Source organism: Marmota flaviventris, chromosome 1 (assembly GCF_047511675.1).
Source record: "Marmota flaviventris isolate mMarFla1 chromosome 1, mMarFla1.hap1, whole genome shotgun sequence".
Classification (NCBI taxonomy): domain Eukaryota; kingdom Metazoa; phylum Chordata; class Mammalia; order Rodentia; family Sciuridae; genus Marmota; species Marmota flaviventris.
The window spans coordinates 15,020,562-15,042,244 of record NC_092498.1 but is presented as its reverse complement, the minus strand read 5'-3'; the positions used below and the strand labels follow the sequence as shown (position 1 = coordinate 15,042,244).

At 44.3% G+C, this 21,683-nt stretch overlaps 1 protein-coding gene and 1 long non-coding RNA gene across 2 annotated transcripts in view; one reads left to right on the top strand and one right to left on the bottom strand.

Annotated features, from left to right (window-relative positions):
* Positions 1–1,836, bottom strand: part of Parp12 (poly(ADP-ribose) polymerase family member 12) — a 34,958-nt gene extending 33,122 nt beyond the window's left edge. Inside the window, exon 1 of the mRNA XM_027952137.2 lies at positions 1,446–1,836. Within this exon, the coding sequence (XP_027807938.2) occupies positions 1,446–1,831 (386 nt within the window). The 5' untranslated portion in view covers positions 1,832–1,836. The remainder of the gene's footprint in view (positions 1–1,445) is intronic.
* A 17,137-nt stretch (positions 1,837–18,973) lies between these two features.
* LOC139705474 (uncharacterized) lies at positions 18,974–20,554 on the top strand. The gene is made up of 2 exons (XR_011707440.1): positions 18,974–19,070; positions 19,860–20,554. It is a non-coding gene; the product is annotated as an uncharacterized lncRNA (long non-coding RNA).
* Positions 20,555–21,683: the final 1,129 nt, after the last annotated feature.

Sequence of the window (21,683 nt, the reverse complement as noted above, 5' to 3'; positions counted from 1 at the left end):
GATCCACTTCTGGGACTGGAGCCATAGCACTCACCACCCAAAATCTTGTAGATCAGTATCTTGGGAAGCCCAGCCTTCTTCCCAAGCTTCAGATAGAATGAAAATCCTCTAGTGGTCTCAATCCACAGTAGGAGCAGAAACTCAAGAGTTGTCAGTTCTCCACAGCCTCTCTCCACACTGTCACCAACTCCTAAACTTCCCCAAATTCTCACATATGTACCCCTTGGAATATTAAAATACCACAGAAGTTTTCTAATCTGGAACTTCTGGACAGCTGGCTCCTAGAGACATTTCGAAACATTCTTATATCTAGGTAGGGTCTTGAGACAGCTTCTACTCAATGGGAGTCTACCACTTCTAGACCTAGCCCATGAAAATTTCCCTTGTTCATTTTTTCCACCTACCTTTACAACTTGATACCTAGAATGGCCCCAAGAGCCATGTACTGAGGAGGGCTGAGTTCAGGTCAGTCAGCCTGGGTCCCTGAATGACTGCATGGATCAAGGTCCCTGCCCCAGACTATTAAACCTGAGGAAGAAATAGATCTACTGTGTTAAGACAAAAGAAGAGAGTAAGGAAGGACAAAAGAAGGGAAGAAATAATTCTATATAACTGGGTTAGCTTCCAAGAAGGTCCTCTAAATCAACATCCTCACCATTACCTAAGACCTCTTCTAAAATGCAAACTTGATGGCTGCTCTCTCTAGCAGCTTGATGGGATGAGGTCCAAATTCTTTTGCATAAACCTTAGCGATCCATTCCACACATTTCAATGACCACGTGCCAGGGGGCAGAGCACAGGGCTAGACGCTGAGGAGACAGCCAGCAGGGCCTTGGTCCTTAGACTATTTACTGCAAGGGCCTTTGTCTTTGTTGCATTTGGCTATGGCCTTTGTCCTTACTTTCACCTGGGGCAAGGGGACTGGGCATTATGAGAAAAATAAACACCTAGATGTTATGAATAAGGGGAAAGAGCTCCAAAGGAAGTGACCTTTGAGTTGAGGTCCAAGGCATTAACCAGAAAGGGCCTTCCAAACAGAGGAAGGCAACCAGATGAGCCTGGCTGGGTGGCGGTGATCCAGATTCCCGTAATAAGGACCCCTGAAGGGTGGGCAGGAACCAGATGCCTAAGGCCTGGGAGGGCAATGGCAGGGACATGGGCTTCTAGGCGGCCTGGCCCTCCCAGGCAGCTCTGGAGACCAGGGGCGGACACCATTTCTCTCCCCTCCCCAACAGGTGTCGGTCCTGGCACCGCGCTCCGTGGTCGCCACTCGGTTTTCGACGTCCTCGGGAGAAGAGGCCGCTCCTCGACCCGAGCCCCTCTCCCAGCGCTCCTCAGAGGTTTGCTCTGGTGAGCGACGAGGGGAGGCCACCGAAGCCCCCCACTCCCCGACCCGCTGGGCGCCCGCGGCCCGCTCCCGCCCGCGGCCCAGCGCGGCGCCTTACCCGGCCCTCAGGAACTTGCAGGCGCCGCAGACCATGAACTTGCAGAGGTGCAGCTGCGCGCAGAGCCCCACGCAGCCGGGCTTGGGGCCGTGGTGCGCGCGGCACAGGCGCAGCGACGAGGCGGCCAGCACCACGCGCTCGGGGGCCGCGGCCGCCGCGCCACCGGCGCTCGCCCGCGCCGCCACCACGAAGCGCCCGCGCTCCTGCAGCAGCCGCTCCAGCGCCTCGGCGCCCACGCTCGTCCGCAAGCGGCGCCGCAGCTCCAGCAGCTCCAAGGCGCCCCCGGCAGCGCACAGCACCTGGGTCACCTCGCCCACCACGACGGCGGCGGCCTGGGCCATGGCCGTCGGACCGCGGACTGGCGCGACGCCGGCGACGACGGACATGGGCCGGCCGGGCGACTCCCGCGGGGCGGAGAGGCTGGCGGGAAACGAAACCGAAAGCGGACCGGGCGGCGGAAAACAGAACTTGTGCGGCCTCGCCACGCCCCCGGGCCGCAGCTGGGCCGCCGGCTTCGCCTCAGCGCTCCCAGCTGGGCGCCGCGGCTCGACGACGGCTCGGCGCTGACCCGCCTTCTGCAGCCGCGGGGGCTCAAAACCGAGGCCCTCACGGGGCGTCGCCGGGCGTTGGGGAGGAGCAGCCCCTTCCTCTGGGGTCGCGCTTGCGAGGCTCAGCGACTTCACCCAGGCGGCCAGCTCACTCCTCCGCCATCCTGCCCTGCGGCGGCCCGTTGGCGTCGTCGGAGCCGCCCGGGACGCCCGTCCGCCTGCCGGTGCGTGTAAGAAATTCAGGCGTCGCGCAGGCCAGGCTTCCTGGAGGGACCAACAGAAGCAGGGACGACGGGTTTCGCGATGGCGCTCGCCTGTAACCCCAGCCTCTCGGGAGGCTGAAGCAGGAGGATCTCAAGTTCGAGGCCAGCCTGGGCCCGGGGACGTGGCTCGGTGGTGGAGCACTTCCCCAGTGTATGTGGCCCTGGGTTCAATCCCCAGTGCCACACACAAAAAAGCGGGACAACGGATGTGGGTTCCACCCCCCGGAAAAAGTGGAAACAATCACTTCCAATTACAAACGGGCCTGTTGCCTTGGCCTTTGGAATCCAGGCAGTGGATTCCGTATTTCAAACCAAAAAAAAAAAAAAAAGGTTTTGTTCTTTAAAAAACAAGTCCGTTTCTCCCCACCCCTTACAAATAATGCCCCAACAAAGTTGAAAGGCCCTCCAGAGCCAAGGACTCTCGTGTGTTGCTGGGTGAGTTGTTAAAAGTCCTCCGGGTAGTGGGGGCGGGGTAGTTATTAAATTTAAAATGAGCAGGATTCTTGAGCCCGGGAACCAGACGTAAAAGGAACACAAGTCACGTACTCAAGCATTCAGATGGCGCCGAGAGCATATGGCTGACTCCAAGGCACACTATTAACAGCTTTATCAAGTAGGCATTAAATCTGTTGACCGATGTGTTGAGAAAAAAAATTATAGAAATGTCTAACAAAGAGAGACCCTACTTGCGTGTGTATGCACCAGAATAGTTTTGAGCATTGGAGGAAACTGTGGTTGTAGGATGTAGACAATAGGTTCTAGGAAAGTGGAAAAGGGAAGAGGAGGGACAGAAAGATTGGGGTGAACCCATATTACATTAACTGTAGAATTACCACAAAAATGGGGGGGAAATGGGGCTGGGAGTGCAACTCAGTGGTAGAGCAGATTAAGCATGAGGCCCTAGGTTGAGTCCCCAGCACCACCACCTCCCCAAAAATATAAAATTATTAAGTGTAAGGAAAAGTTGATAGTAACATGGACAAATGAATATGGATTAATGTTTTTAAATTTATTTTTTAGTTTTAGATGACCCAATATATTTTATTTATGTGGTGCTGAGGATTGAACCCAGTGCCCCATGTATGCTAGGTGAGCACTCTACCACTGAGACACAACCCCAGCCCCTGGATTAATTTAATTAGGGAATGGGATGAGGAGCAATTCTGTTGAATTTTGTGATTTTAATTTTTTAATAGTACAAATATTTTTAATTTAAGCATTTAATTTTTAATTTTAGTTGTGGTTTTGATATTATTTTACAATAAAATAAATTTTTGAAAGGAAAGGAAAGGTGATATCAGTGAAACGAGTGGGTTAAGACCTCAAAAAGTAATGGGGGAAAAAAAACTTGCATTAAAGCAATAAAAAAAAATGGCAAAAATTGTCAACTTTTTCAGAGCTCTGGAAATTAACCAAAAGGCTTGCAGTAACTCATCTAGCATTTCTCAAGAAAAAACAGCTGAATCTCACTAGGAAGAGCAATCTTTGTAGCATTTTTAACTTACCCTAGTCCTCTCCCACCTCCAGTTCCATGGCAACCTTGAAAACTAATAGCCCACATTCCCAGTATCTGTACCAGGAGAGGGTAAGTACTGGAGCCCTTTCAAAGGCTCATTCCCAAGGAAGTCATTATTTGACCTATTTAGTGGTTAAATGTTTGCCTTTACCTGGTCTCATTGGAATTAGCCTAAGGATTGTCAATGCTTTAATAATATGACTGGCTAAGGTAATAGATAACAGTTGGGGAAAACAATAAACTAACAAAAAGCTGAAGAATTAGATGTCCACAGGAACTTTGAAAAGCTCCAGCTCAGGAAACACTCCAGAAGATTTTAACCTTTCACAACTAGCTGACACTGAAGTTCTCTGCACCAAAATGCACAAGGGATCCTCCACAAAATTAACCATGTTTTTTATTAGCAATCTTACTTATTAGAAGTGGAATTGTTACCGCTGTTCCTTACTTCCCCAATGTTGAAGAATAACACCAGAGAAGCACGCTGAGGCAAGGTCAGAGAGAAAAATTAGAAGTTTATTAAAGGACAGCAGAAAAGACTTCTCCCGGAGGAAGAAGGAGACCCAAGAGGTGGAATCCATGGAAGTGCGGTTGTCTCTCCATTTTATAGTTTTTGGTGATGGAATGTAGGTGGGAAGGCCCGAAGGGTTGGACACAGGTGGGCCAAAGAAGTAATCTGGGCAGGAAGGACTTCATTAACACTTCTTTGGGATGGGCTATCTTCAAATCTGCTGGGGCTGTTCATTAACATTTCTTTCGGATGGACTTTGGGCCTAGGGCTTTTCTTGGGACTTCATTAACATTAACATTTCAAGAGTTGCTCAACTTTTCCAGAAATTCATTCTCAACATGGCCTCCATTTTAGATTTCACTCGATATTACCGATTTACCTAACTACACTGACTGCCTAATTTTAAGTCTGGCTTCAGAATGACATATTCAAAGTACAAAAGAAAAAAACAACAACCACCAATATTTTAAATTTTTTTTTTAGTATTACATGGGGACAATATCTTTATTTTATTTTTATGTGGTGCTAAGGATTGAACCCAGGGTCTCACACGTGCAAGGTGAGCGCTGAGCCACAACCCCAGCCCAACAACCAAGATTTCTATATCCAGCATAATCATCTTTCAAACATGAAGTATAAATTAAGACATTCCCAGATAAACAAAAACTGAAAGAATTAGTTGCTAGCACTAAAAGAAATACTAAAGAGTCTTTTGGGCTGAAAGTTAAGGACATTAAACAATAATGCAAATCCTCATGAACTAAAAAGCATCAGTAAAGGTATAGTATTATTAATACTATATTAAATAGTATGAAATATATATTTTTTTGTTTGCAACTCTTTGCCCATATCTAATTTAAAAGACAACTGCATAGGACTGGGATTGTGGCTCAGAGGAAGAGCACTCACCTAGCATGAGAGTCTGGGATTCTGTTACCGCTGTTGACCGGTGACGAGTTCTTGCTTCCCCGATGTTGAAGAATAACACCAAAGAAGCACACAGAGGCAAAGTCAGAGTAGAAATTAGAAGTTTATTAAAGGACAGCAGAAAAGACTTCTCCTGGAGGAAGAAGGGGACCCAAGAGGTGGAATCTGTGGAAGGGATGTTGTCTCCCCTTTTTATAGTTCTTTCAGTGATGGAATGTAGGTGGGAAGGCCCGAGGGGTGGGACACAGGTGGGCCAAAGAAGTAATCTGGTCAGGAAGGACTTCTGAGTCAGCACCTTTTTGCTGGGGGCTGTTCATTAGCATTTCTTTGAGGTGGACTTTGGCCTAGGGCCTTTTCGGGACTTCATTAACATTCCATGAGTTGTCCTGCGTTTCCCGGAATCATTGCCAGCATGGCCTCCATTTTAGATTTCACTTGGCATTAGACCCGATTTATCTAACTACACTGACTACCTAACTTTAAATCTGGCTTCAATTCCATCCTCAGTACCACGTTTAAAAAAAAAAAAAGTAAAATGAAGGTACTGTGTCCACCTACAACTAAAAAATTTTTTAAAAAGACAACTGCACAATGCAATAATTATAAATCTTGTGAATATGTTCTCTGACTATAATGGAATAAAATTAAAAATGAACAACAGAAGGAAATTCATAAGTATGTAGAATAACATGCTTCTAAATATTAAGTCCAAAAAGAAATCACAAAGGAAATTTGAAAATATTTTGAGATAAAAGAAAACAGAGTGAAAGTAATGTTTACAGGGAAATTTGTAACTGTCAATACCTACATTTAAAAGAAGATCTCAAGTCAATAACCTAACATTCCACCTTAGAAACTAGGGGGGGGGGGGACCAGCAAACCAAGTCCCAAAAGAAGTAAAATAAACACAATAGAGAACACAAGAAGAACACAAAGAATCAACCAAATCAAAAGCTGGTTCTTTGACTGATTTAAAAAAAAAATGTGGGATGTGTGTTGTGTGTGTGCAAATCTTTACCTAGACTGATCGAGAGAAAATAGAAGACTAAAATTACTAATAGAAGAAATAAAAGAGGGGTCACAGTGTTACCGCTGTTGACCGGTGACGAGTTCTTGCTTCCCCAATGTTGAAGAATAACACCAAAGAAGCATGCCGAGGCAAGGTCAGAGTAGAAATTAGAAGTTTATTAAAGGACAGCAGAAAAGACTTCTCCCGGAGGAAGAAGGGGACCCAAGAGGTGGAATCCGTGGAAGTGCGGTTGTTTCCCCTTTTTATAGTTTTGGTGATGGAATGTAGGTTGGAAGGCCCGAGGGGTGGGACACAGGTGGGCCAAAGAAGTAATCTGGTCAGGAAGGACTTCTGAGTCAGCACCTTTTTGCTGGGGGCTGTTCATTAGCATTTCTTTGAGGTGGACTTTGGCCTAGGGCCTTTTAGGGATTTCATTAACATTCCATGAGTTGTCCTGTGTTTCCCCTGAGTCATTCTCCGCATGGTCTTCATTTTAGATTTCACTCAATATTAGACCCGATTTATCTAACTACACTGACTACCTAACTTTAAATCTGGCTTCAACAGCCTTGAGTAGTCTTATGCATGTAATCCCAGCAACTCCAGAGGCTGAGACAGGAGGACCACAAATTCTGAGGCCAGTTTGGGCAACTTAGCAAGACTGTAAAGCACCTTTGGGTTTAATCCCACAAAAAATAGATATAAACTTTTAAAAATGTATAAAAAAGGGGTCATTTATACTGACCTTACAGAAACAAAACAGGAATATAAGAAGAAAGAGCCACAGTTTCTAGATACTGTATTTGGTGTTTGACATCTTAGTCTTTGCTGACACTGGAAGTACTGCCCTTCACAGGGCTGGCTAATTTCTAGGGCTAGCAAACAACTCACATGTGAACTGCCTTTCAGTGCAAACCAACTGAGCCAGGGCCATGCCTGCAGCCAGCTCCTTCCTAGAGCTCCCATACTTTGGGCCTTTGTTCTGCTGCCCTGTTCCCTACAGACCCAGGGTCTCAGGCCACTGAGAACAGTCTCTGTATGCCTCACAGGCTGCAGAAATTACTCAGGCTAACCTACCCTAAGCTTGCTGACCCTTCCTTACTATAGAAGCCATAATAAAGACCCTTGCCCATATTTCCCCCTAGCTCTGGCTGCCTCCCTGTGGCTTGTTGTCCCTCCTATTTCTAGAGATCTGAGAGTATAAAAATCTTCCCTCGTGACTGTCATCTGTAAGTCTTGATGTATTGATTAAAATGAGTCCTGGGTATCCCTCTAGGACACAGATTATGAAGGGTTTTAAGATAAAATAGAGGGGACTGTGGTTATGGCTCAGTGGTAGAGTGCTTGCCTCGCACAAAAGCAAGGCCCCGGGTTCGATCCTCAGCACCACATAAAAATAAATAAATAAAATTAAAAAAAAGAATGGCTATAAGATGCCCAAGTGGAAATGCCTAGCAGATGCTTGGATCTGAATCTGGCATTTAAAGAAGACTCAAATGCATTTGAACCCACAGGACTGGATGACAGCACCCTAAAAAAGAGTGTGACTCTAGAAGGGAAGGATTCCAAGGGATGAGAAGCCAGTAGGGTAAGAAGCAAGCAGAAGAATATGGAGTCACAGAAGCCAAATATCTTTTTTTTATTGATTCTTTTTACTTCTCTGTAACATTAGGATTCATTTTGACTTAATTATAAAATCATAGAATATAATTTATTTTAAAAAATTTTTTTAGTTGTAGATGGACACAATACCTGTATTTTATTTATTTTTATTTTTATGTGGTGCCAGGGATCAAACCCAGTGCCTCATGCATACCAGGCAAATTTTCTACCACTGAGCCACAACCTCGGCCCCCACAGAATATAATTTATACTAATTCAGTCCCCAGTCCATCCCCTTTCCCTTTCCTCCTCTCTCACCCCATTCCCTTCCTCTACTCTATTGATCTTTCTGCTATTTAGGTTTTTTTTTTTAGTGTCTTGTATATACACATGATGGTGGGATTCACTATAGTATATTCATCTCTCTCTCACACACACACACACAGGAAAATTAGGTCATATTCATTCCACTGTCTTTCTCTAACCCATTCCTCCTCCCCTCCCTTCATTCCCTTTCTACTCTACTGATCTTCTATTTTTTTATCCCCTCCCCCTTATTTTGGATTACCTTCTGCATAACAGAGAAAACATTCAACCTTTGGTTTTGGGGGTTTGGCTTATTTCACTTAGCATGACATTCTCCAGTTCCATCCATTTACCAGCAAGCACCACAATATCATTCTTCTTTATGGCTGAGTAATACTCCATTGTGTATATATACCATTTTCTTTATTCATTCATCTGTTGAAATGTACCTAGATTAGCTCCATAGTTTGGCTATTGTGGATTGTGCTACTATAAACATTGATATGTGTTTGCACCACTGTAGTATGCTGATTTTAAGTCCTTTGGGTATATACTAAAGAGTGGAATAGCTGGGTCATACAGTAGTTCCATTCCTAGCTTTTAAAGGAATCTCCATACTGCTTTCCAGAGTGGTTGCACTAATTTGCAGTCCCAACCAACAATGTATGATTGTACCGTCCCCCCGCCCCCCGCATCCTCACCAATATTTATTGTCATTAGTATTGTTGATAATTGCCATTCTGACTAGAATGAGATGAAATCTCAATGTAGTTTTAATTTGCATTATTCAAATTCCTAGAGATGTTGAATATTTTTCATATATTTGTTGACTGTATTTCTTCTTTTGAGAAGTGACTGTTTAGTTCCTTCGCCCATTTATTGATTGGAGTATTTGGTTTTTCAGTGTTAAGTTTTTTGAGTTCTTTGTATATCCTGGATATTAATTCCCCATCTGAGGAGCAGGTGGTAAAGATTTTCTCCCATTCTGTAGGCTCTCTTCATGTTCTTGTTTCCTTTGCTGTGAGGAAGCTTTTTAATTTGATGCTATTCCATTTATTTTTAGTTGTTGATGGACCTTTATTTTATTTATTTATTTGTGGTGCTGAGAATCAAACCTAGTGCCTCATACATACTAGGCAAGGGCTCTTCCACTGAGTTACAACCTCAACCCCAATCCCATTTATTTTTATTTTATTTCTTGTCAAGGAAGTCCATTCTTGTGCTGACATATTGGAGTGTTGGGCCTACATTTTCTTCTGGCTGTTTCAGGGTTTCTGGTCTAATTCCCAGGTTTTTGATCCACTTTGTGTTAATGTTTGTGCAGGGTAAGAGATAGGGGCCATATTTCATTCTTCTATATATGGATTTCCTGTTTTCTAAGCACCATTTGTTAAAGATATATTTAACATCATTTGTTAAAGATATATTCGACATATATTTTTTACAACATTGTCTAGTATTAGATAACTGTATTTATGTAGGTTTGTCTCTGTGTCTTATATTCTGTCCTATTGCCCTTCATGCCTGTTTTAGTGCCAGTACCATGCTGTTTTCTTATTATAGTTCTGTAGTATAATTGAAATTTGGTATTGTGATGCCTCCTGCTTCACTTTTCTTGCTAAAGATTACTTTGGCTTCTGGATCTATTATTTTTCTAAATGAATTTCATAACTGATTTTTCTAGTTCTGTGAAGAATTTTAATGAGAATTACATTGAATCTGTATAGTGCTTTTGGTAGTATGGCCATTTTGACAATATTAATTTGGCCTAACTAAGAACATGGGAGGTCTTTCCATCTTCTAAGGTCTTCTTCAATTTCTTTTCTTATAGTTCTGTAGTTTTTATTGTAGAGGTCCTTCACCTGTTTTGTTATATTGATTCCCAAGGTTTTGTTTGTTTGTTTTTGAGACTATTAGAAATGGATTATTTTTCCTAATTTCTTTTTTAGCAGATTCATTATTGGAATATAGATATGCAATTGATTTGTGGGTACTGATCTTGTAACTTGCTACTTTGCAGAATTCATTTATGGGCTCTATAAGTTTTCTGGTGGAGTTTTTTATTTTTTATTTTTTTGAGTCTTTTAAATGTAGAATCATGTCACCGCAAATAGAAATAAATTGAGGTCTTCTTTTCCTATTTTTATCCCTTTAATTTCCTTCTCTTGTATGATGGCTCTGGCCAGAGTTTCAAAGACTATGTTGAATAGGAGTGGTGAAAGTGGGCATCCCTGTCTTGTTCCTGTTTTTTTTAGGAAATGCTTTCAGTTTTTCTATATTCAGTATAAGGTTGCGTTGGGTTTGTCATATATAGCCTTTACAACATTGAGGTAAGTTCCTTCTATCCCTAGTTATCTAGTGTTTTAAACATGAATGGATGCTGTACTTTGTCAAATGCCTTTACTACATCTATTGAGATAATCAGGTGATTCATGTCCTTAAGTCTATTTATGTGGTGAGTTAGTTACATTTATTGATTTCTGTATACTGAACCAACCCTGTATCCCTGGAATGAAACCCACTTGATCATGGTGCACTACCTTTTAATGTTTTTGTATGAGGTTTGCCAATATTTTATTAAGATTTTTCTTTCATCTATGTTCATCAAGGATATTGGTCTGAAGTTTTCTTGCCTTGATGTTTCTTTGTCTGGTATTTTGATAACTGGCTTCGTAGAATGAGTTTAGCAGTGCTCCCTCCTTTTCTGTTTCATGGTTTTTGTGAATGATTGGTATTAGTTTTCTTTAAAGAACTTTGTAATGTTTTGAACAACTAATAAAAAAAATAAATAAATAAAGATCTGGTAGAACTCAGTTGAGAATCCATCTGGTCCTGGAAAAGCCAAAGATCTTTCTAAAATCATTATTTTTTGTGATACTGTGGGTTAAATCCCCAGGCATGCTCTACCACTGAGCTACACCCCCAGCCCTTTCTATTTTGAGACAGGTTCTCACTAAATCACCCAGGCTAGCCTAGAACTTGCAATGCTCCTGCCCAAGTCTCCCCAGTAGCTGGTATTACAAGGGTGCAACTCTGCACCCAGCCATATATCTAAATTAAGAAGGGATGGTCAACTACATTAAGTGCTATCAAAAGACTGAGTAAAAGAAGATAGAAATGTTTTGTGTACTGTGGCATCCACCTGGAAACTTAGTAGCTAAAAAAACAATGATTTATGTTTCATGATTCTGTGAGTTGATGGGGCTCAGCTTGGTAGTTTTTCTGCTCTGCATGGCCCATGCAGCACAAGTCACTCCTGTGGCTGCATTCAGCAGGCAACTAAGCAGGGATAAGAATATCCATGATGGGTGCTTTTCCTTCAGAGTATGCTCTGTGTGGCTCTCATCATTTGGTAGTCTAGGCTGAGCTTACTTCGAGTGTCCTGGTCACTTCCAAGAGAATAACCTCAATGTCAAACATTTATCAAGGTGTTGTGGTTCAGATATGTAGTGTCCCCCAAAAGCTCCTGTGTGAGACAATGCAAGAAGATTTAGAGGTGAAACAATAGGGTTATGAGAGCCTTATCCCAATCCCCTGATGGAATTAACTGGGTGATAACTAAAGGCAGGTGGGGTGTGGCTGGGGAAGGTGGGATTCGAGGGTGTGCCTTTGAGGTCTGTATTTTGTCCCTGAAGAGTGGAGCTTGCTTTATATTTCATGATGTGATGTCCTGAGCCTCTTTCCTCTGCCACACCCTTCTGCCATGATGTTCTGCCTCACCTCGAGCCCCAAGGAATAGAACCTGCCTTCTATGGACTGACACCTCTAAACCGTGAGCTCCCAAATACACTTTTCCTCCTCTAAAATAGTTCTTATCAGGTCTTTTGATCATGGCAGCAAAAAGGTCAACTAAAACATCAAGTTTCTCCATTTTTCTGAGGAGCTCTTGCTTCTGCCCTTAAAGTCATCCTTTCCTACAAGAAATGGCTCATATTGGCCATGAGTAATTTTCTCAATCTGCTTCCTGTCCTCAAAAGATTGAGGGCCAACAAGACTTTTCACTCTGGAACTGTCCCTATCCTTTCTTTTCCAAGCTGGTACAGTTGTGTAGGTTTTCTGTGTATCAAATTATGATGCACTCTATTATGCAAAAGCCGCATCCACAAATATCTTTGAGACAGGTCCTTCTCTACTTTGGCCTGTGTGTCAGGGTGCTTAAGAATCTAGAATTCAGCCATAAAGCGTCTGGTAGGTGTATTTTTGATGTTTGTGTGTGTGTTTTGCTGGGAGCTGGGGATCAAACCCAGAGCCTCACTCATGCCTCCTACCACTGAACTACACCCCTAGTCATTGCTTTTGATTTTGAATGTGAGGCCACATTTTACCAGCAGGCCCTGCCCCCAGTCTACATCCAGCATTGGCTAATGCCTGAAGGTAGGTGGGCAGAGTGGGGGAATAAAGTCCCAGCCCTTCTGGCTCTTTGTTCCTTCTCTGGGAAAAGTGACTACAGAGGCTAGGGGCAGTTCTCTGATGAAAATTTTGATTCGGGCCTTAGAAGCAAGGTTCACAGATGGGCATTTAGAAGGGTAAAAGGGACCCAAAGAAGAGCCGAAAGTCCATGGCCGGCTTTTGGTTCCAGTCACAGGAACATCACTGACAAGTGGAGAAAACCACACGGGAGAGTGGACATCCATGTTGAGAAGGGCTCCATGCAAGGCCCAGAGAGCTGTGCATCTTGGGGCCAGACTTTGGTACTGTTGCAGTGCCTCTAGCATATTTCTCAATTCCTCCATTCTTACATTACATTGCTGGGAGCCATTAGCCAAGTAGGTATGACAATTTCCTTGCCAGCGTACCCCATGTTGCTGACATGTTGCAGCGACGTTGAATGTAGGTGACCTTGCTCAAGGACCAAGGCAGATTAGGGTGTTCCCGGTTTTAAGATAATCGTGTTTAGGGCGTTCCCAGTTTAGGTTCCAGGTTTAAGGTTTAAGATTATTCCTCCTGGGAATAGGGCGTATCCTGCTGCCTGAGTTCCCCTTGAGTTCTCACGGGATTCAGACAGTATATTTTGGAGATAGAAGCCCAGTGGATTTAGAGTTGGGCAGAGAACGTGGATTTGGGCAGAGAACGTGGATTTCCCCAGAACGTGATTGTAGACGGCTGGTGTGAGTTCAGGAATAAAGAGTTGCTGTTTGAATCTACAAGCTGTGTGGTGGCTCATGATTGTGTGCCCAGCCAGACTGCGGCATTTGTGCCCAGCCAGACTGCGGCACAGAAGAGACCCTGCCTTGTTCCCATTGACCTCCCCAGGGACCACCTAGTTCAGTACTCAGTAAATATTTGAGGAAGAAACAGAGAAAACAAGGGTCATCCAAAATCTCATCATCCATGCTGAACCCATATCAGTCCCTGGGGATTTGCTCTGGACAGGAGTAGGCTAGAAACCTTGCCCCCAATTCCATCTTGGCCTAAGGGAAAGTGATCTTTGTTTTTATATATATATATATATATATATATATATATATATATATTTTTTTTTTCCAGTTTTTCGGTGGACATAACATCTTTATTTTATATTATGTGGTGTTGAGGATCGAACCCAGTGCCCCGCACATGCCAGGCGAGCGCGTTACTGCTTGAGCCACATCCCCGGCCCGGAAAGTGATCTTTCTAAGGGTAGTGGGCAGGCTGATGGCTCTGAAAGGCAGATGGCATCTTTCATGCCCTCGTCAACTCTATTGTGGTCAAGGGAATCTATACTGATAATGTGACAGTAAGAAAATCCTCGCCCCTGGTGCCTCAAAATGTAACTGGATTTGGAGACAGAGTCTTTAAATAGGCAATAAAATGAGGTAATCAGTGTGGGCCCAAAGAGGAAATTTGGCATTGAGCCTGCATTCACTAACCTTTTTATAGACAGTTAACACAGATTTATATTCTAAATGAATTAAAAGACTTCGATAGGTTGTTAACTATTGCAGAAGTTTCAAGATAAATTTTAAGGGGTTTGCTTTTTCTTTCATATTTTAAATAAATATTATCAAAGTAATTTTTTAAAAAAGAAATTTGGACACAGACATGTACAGAGGAAAGATGATGTGAAGTAACAAGCAGAAGACAGCCACCTACCAACCAAGGAGAAAGGTATGAAATAGATCTTTCTCTCAAGGCCATGCAGAAGGAACCAACCCTTCTGAGAACTTGATTTCAGACTTTTGGCCCCCAGAATAAATTCCTATTCTTGAAGCCCTAACCAACACTGTTATAGCAGCCTGAGCAAACTCGTACAAGTAGTTACCCTCAAAAATCAAAGAAGAGAAGAGCTAGCTACATCTTAGCCTCACAGTGGTAAGAAGAGCTGAGAAGACGCAAGATTTTGGAGCATAAAATACTTCTTTTCCCCCCACAGATTGGACAAAGTCCACCTTAGTGCCCTCCCCACAGAATCGTTATGAAATACATCCCCAGGACTTCTTTATTTTGAGACAGAGCCCTGCTAAGTTGTTGAGGCTGCCCTCAAATTTGAAATCCTCCTGCCTCAGCCTCCTGAGTCATTGGGATTACAGGTAGGTGCACAAAAATTGCTATTCTTGACTGAATAGCTTGGACTCTGGGAGAACTGCTGCTGGCAGTTATTGCCTGCTATTGAAAGCTGTACCTCAGGGTGCCATTGGTTCTTCTCTACAAAAAGAGCTGATTTTCTCAAGATGAGTGTGAAGATTTTGAAAAGAATTTGTGCTAGGCAGTTTCCATTTGCTCCTACAGGTCCATCCACTCTCTGCTCTCCATCCTGCTCTGTACCCTAGGGCTGACCTCTGTGAGTTGTCCATCTCCAAGAGGGACCCACCAACTTGAGGCCCTGAGAGGAGTGCGGACAGCAAAAGCAGTAGGAACTTATTCCTCTGGCTCTCCTTGGGTGGCTGGTTATTCACTGTGTCAGAGTCCATGGCTCCTATGCTAGTAGCTTCTCCCTTCCTTGGCCCTTCAGGAGAGGCAATAGCTCCTTCTTGCTGCCAGCCTCAGGATGCTTCACCATCCCTTTTTGCTTTCCCTGTATTTTGTTGTAAATAGTCCTTTTATTAAACTCTTGGAAATTACAGAGCTTGAGGGTTCATTTTCCAAGGGACCCCCACAGATAGCGGGCTAACAAGAAATCCCTTCTTAGGGAAAGTGGGTCCTGAAACAGAAGCAAACCCAGGTTACAGTCCTGAAAAATATTTCTTTTCCCTTGGACTGTGAGGAATAATAGTATTGAATGGACAAATTAAACATTTTTTTCATAAATCTCTTCAATATCCAAGCCTTTGGTAATGCCCATTGATGTGCTTAGCTCTGGGTGGGTGAGGCACATAGGAAGCTAAATGATGAGCACTAAGGGCCCACAGCCTTTCCCACTCACCAGTCTGCTGAGGTCAGTATGGGGGGTGGTGGAACTATCTCCAGAGCATGGTGGTGTCATGAAAAACTAGAGATCTGATGTAAATATGTGGTGCCCTAGAGAAGCAATAGGAAGCACCTGCCAAAGGGTGACTGAGTCATGGTTGTGAGACAGCCATCTTAAACCCAGATAAACCACTGCCCAGTGAAGCTTCAGGGAAGGGAGTTGATACTGTAGTGACAAATATTAAGAGTAAGGTGTTTTTGGTCCCTGCCCTCATGGTTATTTAGATGTAATAAGAAAAGATTAGAGACTCAGAAAAAGAATAACAAGGTCATGCATGCTGGCATACCGCTGTAAGCTCTGCAACTCAGGAGGCTGAGGCTGAGGCAGGAGGATCACAAGTTCAAAGTCAGCTTTAGCAACTTAGTGAGGCTCTAAGCGATTTAGTGAGATCCTGTCTCAAAATAAAACATTAAAAGGGCTGGGGATGTGGCCCAGTGGTTAAGCACCCCTGGGTTCAATCCCTGCTATAAATTGAATAAATAAATAGGCTGTGGTGTAGCTCAATGGTAAACCACCCCTGGGCTCAATACCCAGTAACTCCTCCCAAATAAATAACTTGGGGCTAGTTATTGGGAGTTTACTCAGTGGTACAACACATGTTCAGCATGCACAAGACTGTGGGTTCAAACCTCAGTACCAAGAAAAAAATCATGAAGTGATTATAGTTCACCTTCCTCCCATTGCTGGCTGGAAGATCCAAGAAGCCATCTTGGGTCATGAGGCGGAAGCCATATATTGAGGATGACAGGCCAGCAAAATAAATGGATCCGAGTCCTTGGCAATTTTAGCCTTCTATCTTTAAGGCAACTGTGCTTTGGGTTTTCTATCCCTGACAGCTAAATCCCTCTCTGGTTGATGTACCATATTAAGGAGTTTGGTGATGGCCTAAGAGCTTCAATGACAGTTGGAGTGAGGCTGTGGTTGGTGGTGACAATCAACAGAAACCATTTTGGGGGGTAGGGGAGGGGATGGAGGTCAGGATAACGCGGTACTGTTTATTCATGTGTTTGATATTTTTAATAAGATCTGTACCAAATCTGTGAGAGGTGCTGATGATCCACAGGAGTCCTAGCCCTAAACTCAGGCTGATAGGACAAACAGTTGAAAAGTAACAGTGAGAAGTGCAGCAGCGGAAGCACACACAGCAGTGGGGGCGGGAAGGGGTGCTCAGTGAGGCTCTCTGTGATCACCTCTGTCCCATGGTCAGTCTGAGTGTTCCCATCCTGCCAGGCTGCCCAGGTGGGGGTAGGAAAGCTGGATTCCTCAGGGACTGCACATGCACAGGTATCATAGTGTTTCTGGTGTGTCTTGGGGCTGGGACCTACAACCCATAGAGCACACTTGCTTTTTAAATTACAAGTTGCCATAATATTTGAATTTATAAAAAGCAACTCTAGGGTGAAAGTCTGCACCTTAATGATCTCCTCTATCCTGCTCCCTTCCCTGCCAGAGGGAACCATTAATTCTTAACAACCTGTGGTGCGTTATTCTAGAAACTGAAACATGTTTCAGCACCCTAGCCCATATCCTGAAATTTCTGCACATTTCCATGACTTGTATTTGGGCTTAGCCTTCCTACTCCAGTAGGATTCTGTCCTCTCCTCATTTTTGTGTATGCCCTGCTTGTAGGCTAATCTCATTCACTCATGGCAGTGACTCTGGTCAGTAGAGCAGGTGGCACCTGGTCGAACTCCATGGCACTGTATATAGCACTACTGACTCAGAAGGCCAAGGAGGTTGTTCTGATGGCTAACAGTTGGTGTCTGCTTATGCCAGGCACGGTCCTGGTGCTCAGCTTGTCTTCATTTATTTAATCCCCTCCACAATTTAGTGATGAAGAGAAGTATGTCACAAAAGAGTAAACTGAGGCATAGCAAGTGCCCCAAGACCAGTTAGTAAGTGGCAGAGCCAGGATTTAGCCCATTTAACTGGGCTTCATCCTATGCTCTTAGCCTATGGAGCCTAACAGGTGAGAATGAGAAGTCCCATAAGAGCCCAGGGCTCGTCCCAAACAAGTCCTGCTTGCCCCCACCTTGCTGCCAGTGTTCAAGACAGGGAAGTGAGCAGTGCCTGGCATACAAGACCTGGGAGGTCTTGGGGGTAACCCAAAGTACACCATAAGAGCACACACAGTTCAGTGTAGATGCCACGGGGATACGTAGGAACTTGGCAGTCAGAGGCCCCCTTCCCTGCCCTGACAGAAGCTGTCTAGTTGATGCCCAGGGGTGTGTGGAAGGGTGCAGAGAAGAGGTTGAGGCTACAACTGGGTCCAAACAGGGAAGAGCAAAATCTGCAAAGATCAGGGGTTGGACAAGAAAACTGAAATTGCTGGAGGTCCTGCCAAGTGTCTGGGAAGTGGAGTCCAGTGGTGGGTCCTGCATGATAGGTGAAAGGATGGTAGTGTGGTACTAAGTTTGAAAAACACAGCAGTAGGGCAGCTTCTAGAACAAGAGCAAAGGAGAGGGTCAAACAGGGTTTCTTATTGTTACCATGAATCTTCTGTCCCTGGTAAAATTTGTCTTAAAAAATATTTTTTGGAATTTACACATTACTATTCGGACTTTTTTTTTTTTTTTTTTTTCTTTTTCGAACTCTAGCACGGAAGGAACATGAATTTACAAATTTCCAGACTCAGCACTTTAAAAAGTGTGAAAGTATTCTGGGGACAGAGAGTGGAACAAGCCTGAATGAAGGAGGCGGGGACAATGGGAGCCCAGAAGTACTTGAAGTTGGTGTGGATGGCAAGGCTCTGGGAGGGGGAGCTTCAGTGTTAGGGGCTGCAGGTATTCCTTCTCCTCCCACGTAAGAGCTCAGGGGCAAAAACTGGCTTCAGTATGGGAAGGCAGGGGAGGAGGAGCTGCCATGATGGTCCTCAGGGCCAGGCCAGGTGTAGTGGTGGTGGGGGCACTGGGCATGGCTTCTGCTCATCCTCTAGTTCTGAACTTCAGAAATCTACATTTGGTTCATGTACTGTGACGGTGGAGCCCATCTGTCACCCATTTATAGCCTACATTCTCCATCAGAAAATGAGCTCAGTTCTAGAAAAGAACTGGTGTTCCCCAGTATGACCAGCTCCTGGGGAAGCACAGACTCTGTAGTGTCAAGTGACAAAAAACTTCCACAAGAAAAATATTTTAATCCAAAATGGGTGGAGTCTACAAAGAAATGTTTAGGATACAGTCAAGGACCAGCTATTCCCCCTTTGTTAGAGTCTGTAAACAAGTCAAAAATAACACCTGGCATTTTGCCAGGGGAATGTTAGAGTTTGTAAACAAGTCTGGATGGTGCCTGGCAAAATGCCAGAGGGAGTGGTTTGAGAAGTAACAAAAACAAGCCATTAAGTGTGGAGATTCCTTATTGGTTGACTGATGTATCTAGTTTATGCTAATTAAGATAAGCTGTGCGGAATGTATAAATACCGCTCCTGTCCTGCAATAAACGGCTCCCACTCCTGCTGTATCAACGTACACAAGTTGTTCGTCACCCCCTGGTTATTCTGCTGCAGCAGGACTGCGGCAGATGGTGGCCCGTACGGGGAGCCCCGGGACACTCGGGGGTAAGTGACGAAAAAAAGCTGCCCGTCCAAAGATAGGACGGGAGCAAATCTGCTCGTCCCTAGATAGGTCGAGAGGAAAAATGGCCATTTTGAGAAAATGGAAAAGATTGATACAGTATGTTTGTGTCTTGTTTTGTCTCAGTGTATTGTATTGTCTTTGTGATGAAAATATGGAAGGGGTGAGAAGTAAATTACTAAGGGAAGAAGGCACCCCAATGGAACCAAGAATAGTTAGGGCATGTGTTGATAAAAGCCCAGGAACTCTAGTCAGAAAGAAAAAGAAAGTTCAGAAGAAAAAGGATTATCAGGAAAAAATTTGCAGCAAAAGGCTATTACTAAATACTTTTCGTTACCGGAGGGTGCGTGAAGCAGAGAGGCGGCTGCCGAGTGTGCAAGTGGGTCACAGTGCAGCAAGAATTTTCCAAGAGGCGGCGGCGACTGGCCCTTCCCCGCCTCCTGGCCGGGGAGCTGGCTCTTCCACTGCCGTGAGCCCAAATCTAGACCTGACCTGGAGGCACAGTCTCGCAGGCTCTTGCTCCCTGTGCCCAGTAGCAGTTTGAGTCCGGGACACTCTCCAGGGCTATCTGGGGCTGCCCAGGCGCTACAGCCAGCAGAAGACACTACCAGCGTCCCTGATGTTTGGTCATTTTCAATGCCAATAACTAAGCTACAATGGTTCTCCCACACCTGAAAGCTGATGAGTAATGAGCACTATTAATGCTTATTTCAAATGCAAAAAAAACCTTGAGATAATGTACTAAATTGTTCAGAAGGTTGTTTTCTTAGTAGAATGCTACAGGATTTTCTTTAGCCATCCGGAGTTCCTGCCTTCGTCCCAGTGCCGGTAAAGACCAAGGTGGAAGAATTTTCAGTGTTGCTGAAAACCGGACGAGACTTCAGCTGAGAAATGGACGAGACTTCGGATCAAGCTAGTTGCCTGCAGAACTTACCTGGACTGTGATTTACCTGGACTGTGAGTTAATCTATTGAGACACTGCTTTACCTGGACTGAGACAACAAACTGTAATCTATAACAAATTGTAACTCGGTATCTTTGCTAACAGTGTCATTGCTGGTATAATTTTTCCAAGGGCTTCTTGCATGGAGCCATCAATTGGCTTGGTATTGTGGCATTTTGTATCCTCCCTTTCTGTTTGTAGCAGGTTATTTATGGTGTTTCTGTAAAAACCACTATGGTCATTATTTAAATTAAACAAAAGGGGGAAATGTTAGAGTCTGTAAACAAGTCAAAAATAACACCTGGCATTTTGCCAGGGGAATGTTAAGAGTTTGTAAACAAGTCTGGATGGTGCCTGGCAAAATGCCAGAGGGAGTGGTTTGAGAAGTAACAAAAACAAGCCATTAAGTGTGGAGATTCCTTATTGGTTGACTGATGTATCTAGTTTATGCTAATTAAGATAAGCTGTGCGGAATGTATAAATACCGCTCCTGTCCTGCAATAAACGGCTCCCACTCCTGCTGTATCAACGTACACAAGTTGTTCGTCACCCCCTGGTTATTCTGCTGCAGCAGGACTGCGGCACCCCTTAATGCTTAAAAGTATATAGCTAAAAATAATTAGAGAAAAACAATTCAGATAAAATAGTAAGGCCATTAGAACTGAACAGACTTCCAACTAAAATTTGTTTTACTTAGTAGAAGAACCTGGACATGTTACTTACCCTCTCTGCACCTTAGTTTCACCTAGCAGTAGTGCTGACTTCACTGGGCCACAAAAGAAGAACACAAGTATTTTTTGTATCTAGCAAGAACTCCAGTGGAATAAGAGAATGAGGGTTCTAGTCCACACCCTGTCTGAAGCAAAGCACAGGATTCTTTCTACTCTAAAACAAGAGGGTGTTAACACGCACAGCCCACAACAAGGTATTTCTTAGCCCCACTGATGGAAACACAAAACCAGGCTAAGAGTCTAAATGAGAGGGGGTGCTAATGACTCAAAGGTAAACAAGAAGGGTAAACATCCCACAGACCTAAAATAGTACATGTGGAAATTCTCAAAAGAACAGATTTGCTCAGTTTAGTCTCCCACTAGTTGTATAAAAGCAGGTCAGTCAAGAAAGAGGCAGCACAGACTGCTTTTGGTATGACGACAAAGACATGCTCTGGCATCACTATTTTTTGGTAGTAGGGAGAAGGGGAGCCACAGTCTCTGGTGCTTCTGCTACCCACTAACTGTCTTCATCCAAGGCTTACCTGCTGCCCGTGAAGTGCTGCCCCAGCATCCCTTCCCCCTAAGCCCATGGCTCCTCTCGCTCCCTGCAAGGTTAGAGCTTATCCCCACTCATACCATCCCTGATCTCTCTCAGGCCTTAGATCCAAAACTGAATTCATCCTCCTCATTGCACCTACACTTACCCTCTCCCCTTCGTGAGACAGCCAGGCCACCATGGCTCCTGGTTATCCTTTGCCATTTCCATTTCACACAAGGCTTGGGCTTATTATGCTCACAAGTGCTAGAGCAGTGCATGGTACACTACAGGTACCCAGGTTTGGGACAATGAGTGCTCAGAAGTGTTCATCCATAAACACCCACATCCATGTCTGCATCTCAGCCTCATCTTGCCGATCATCCTTCTCTTTCAGCCATCACAC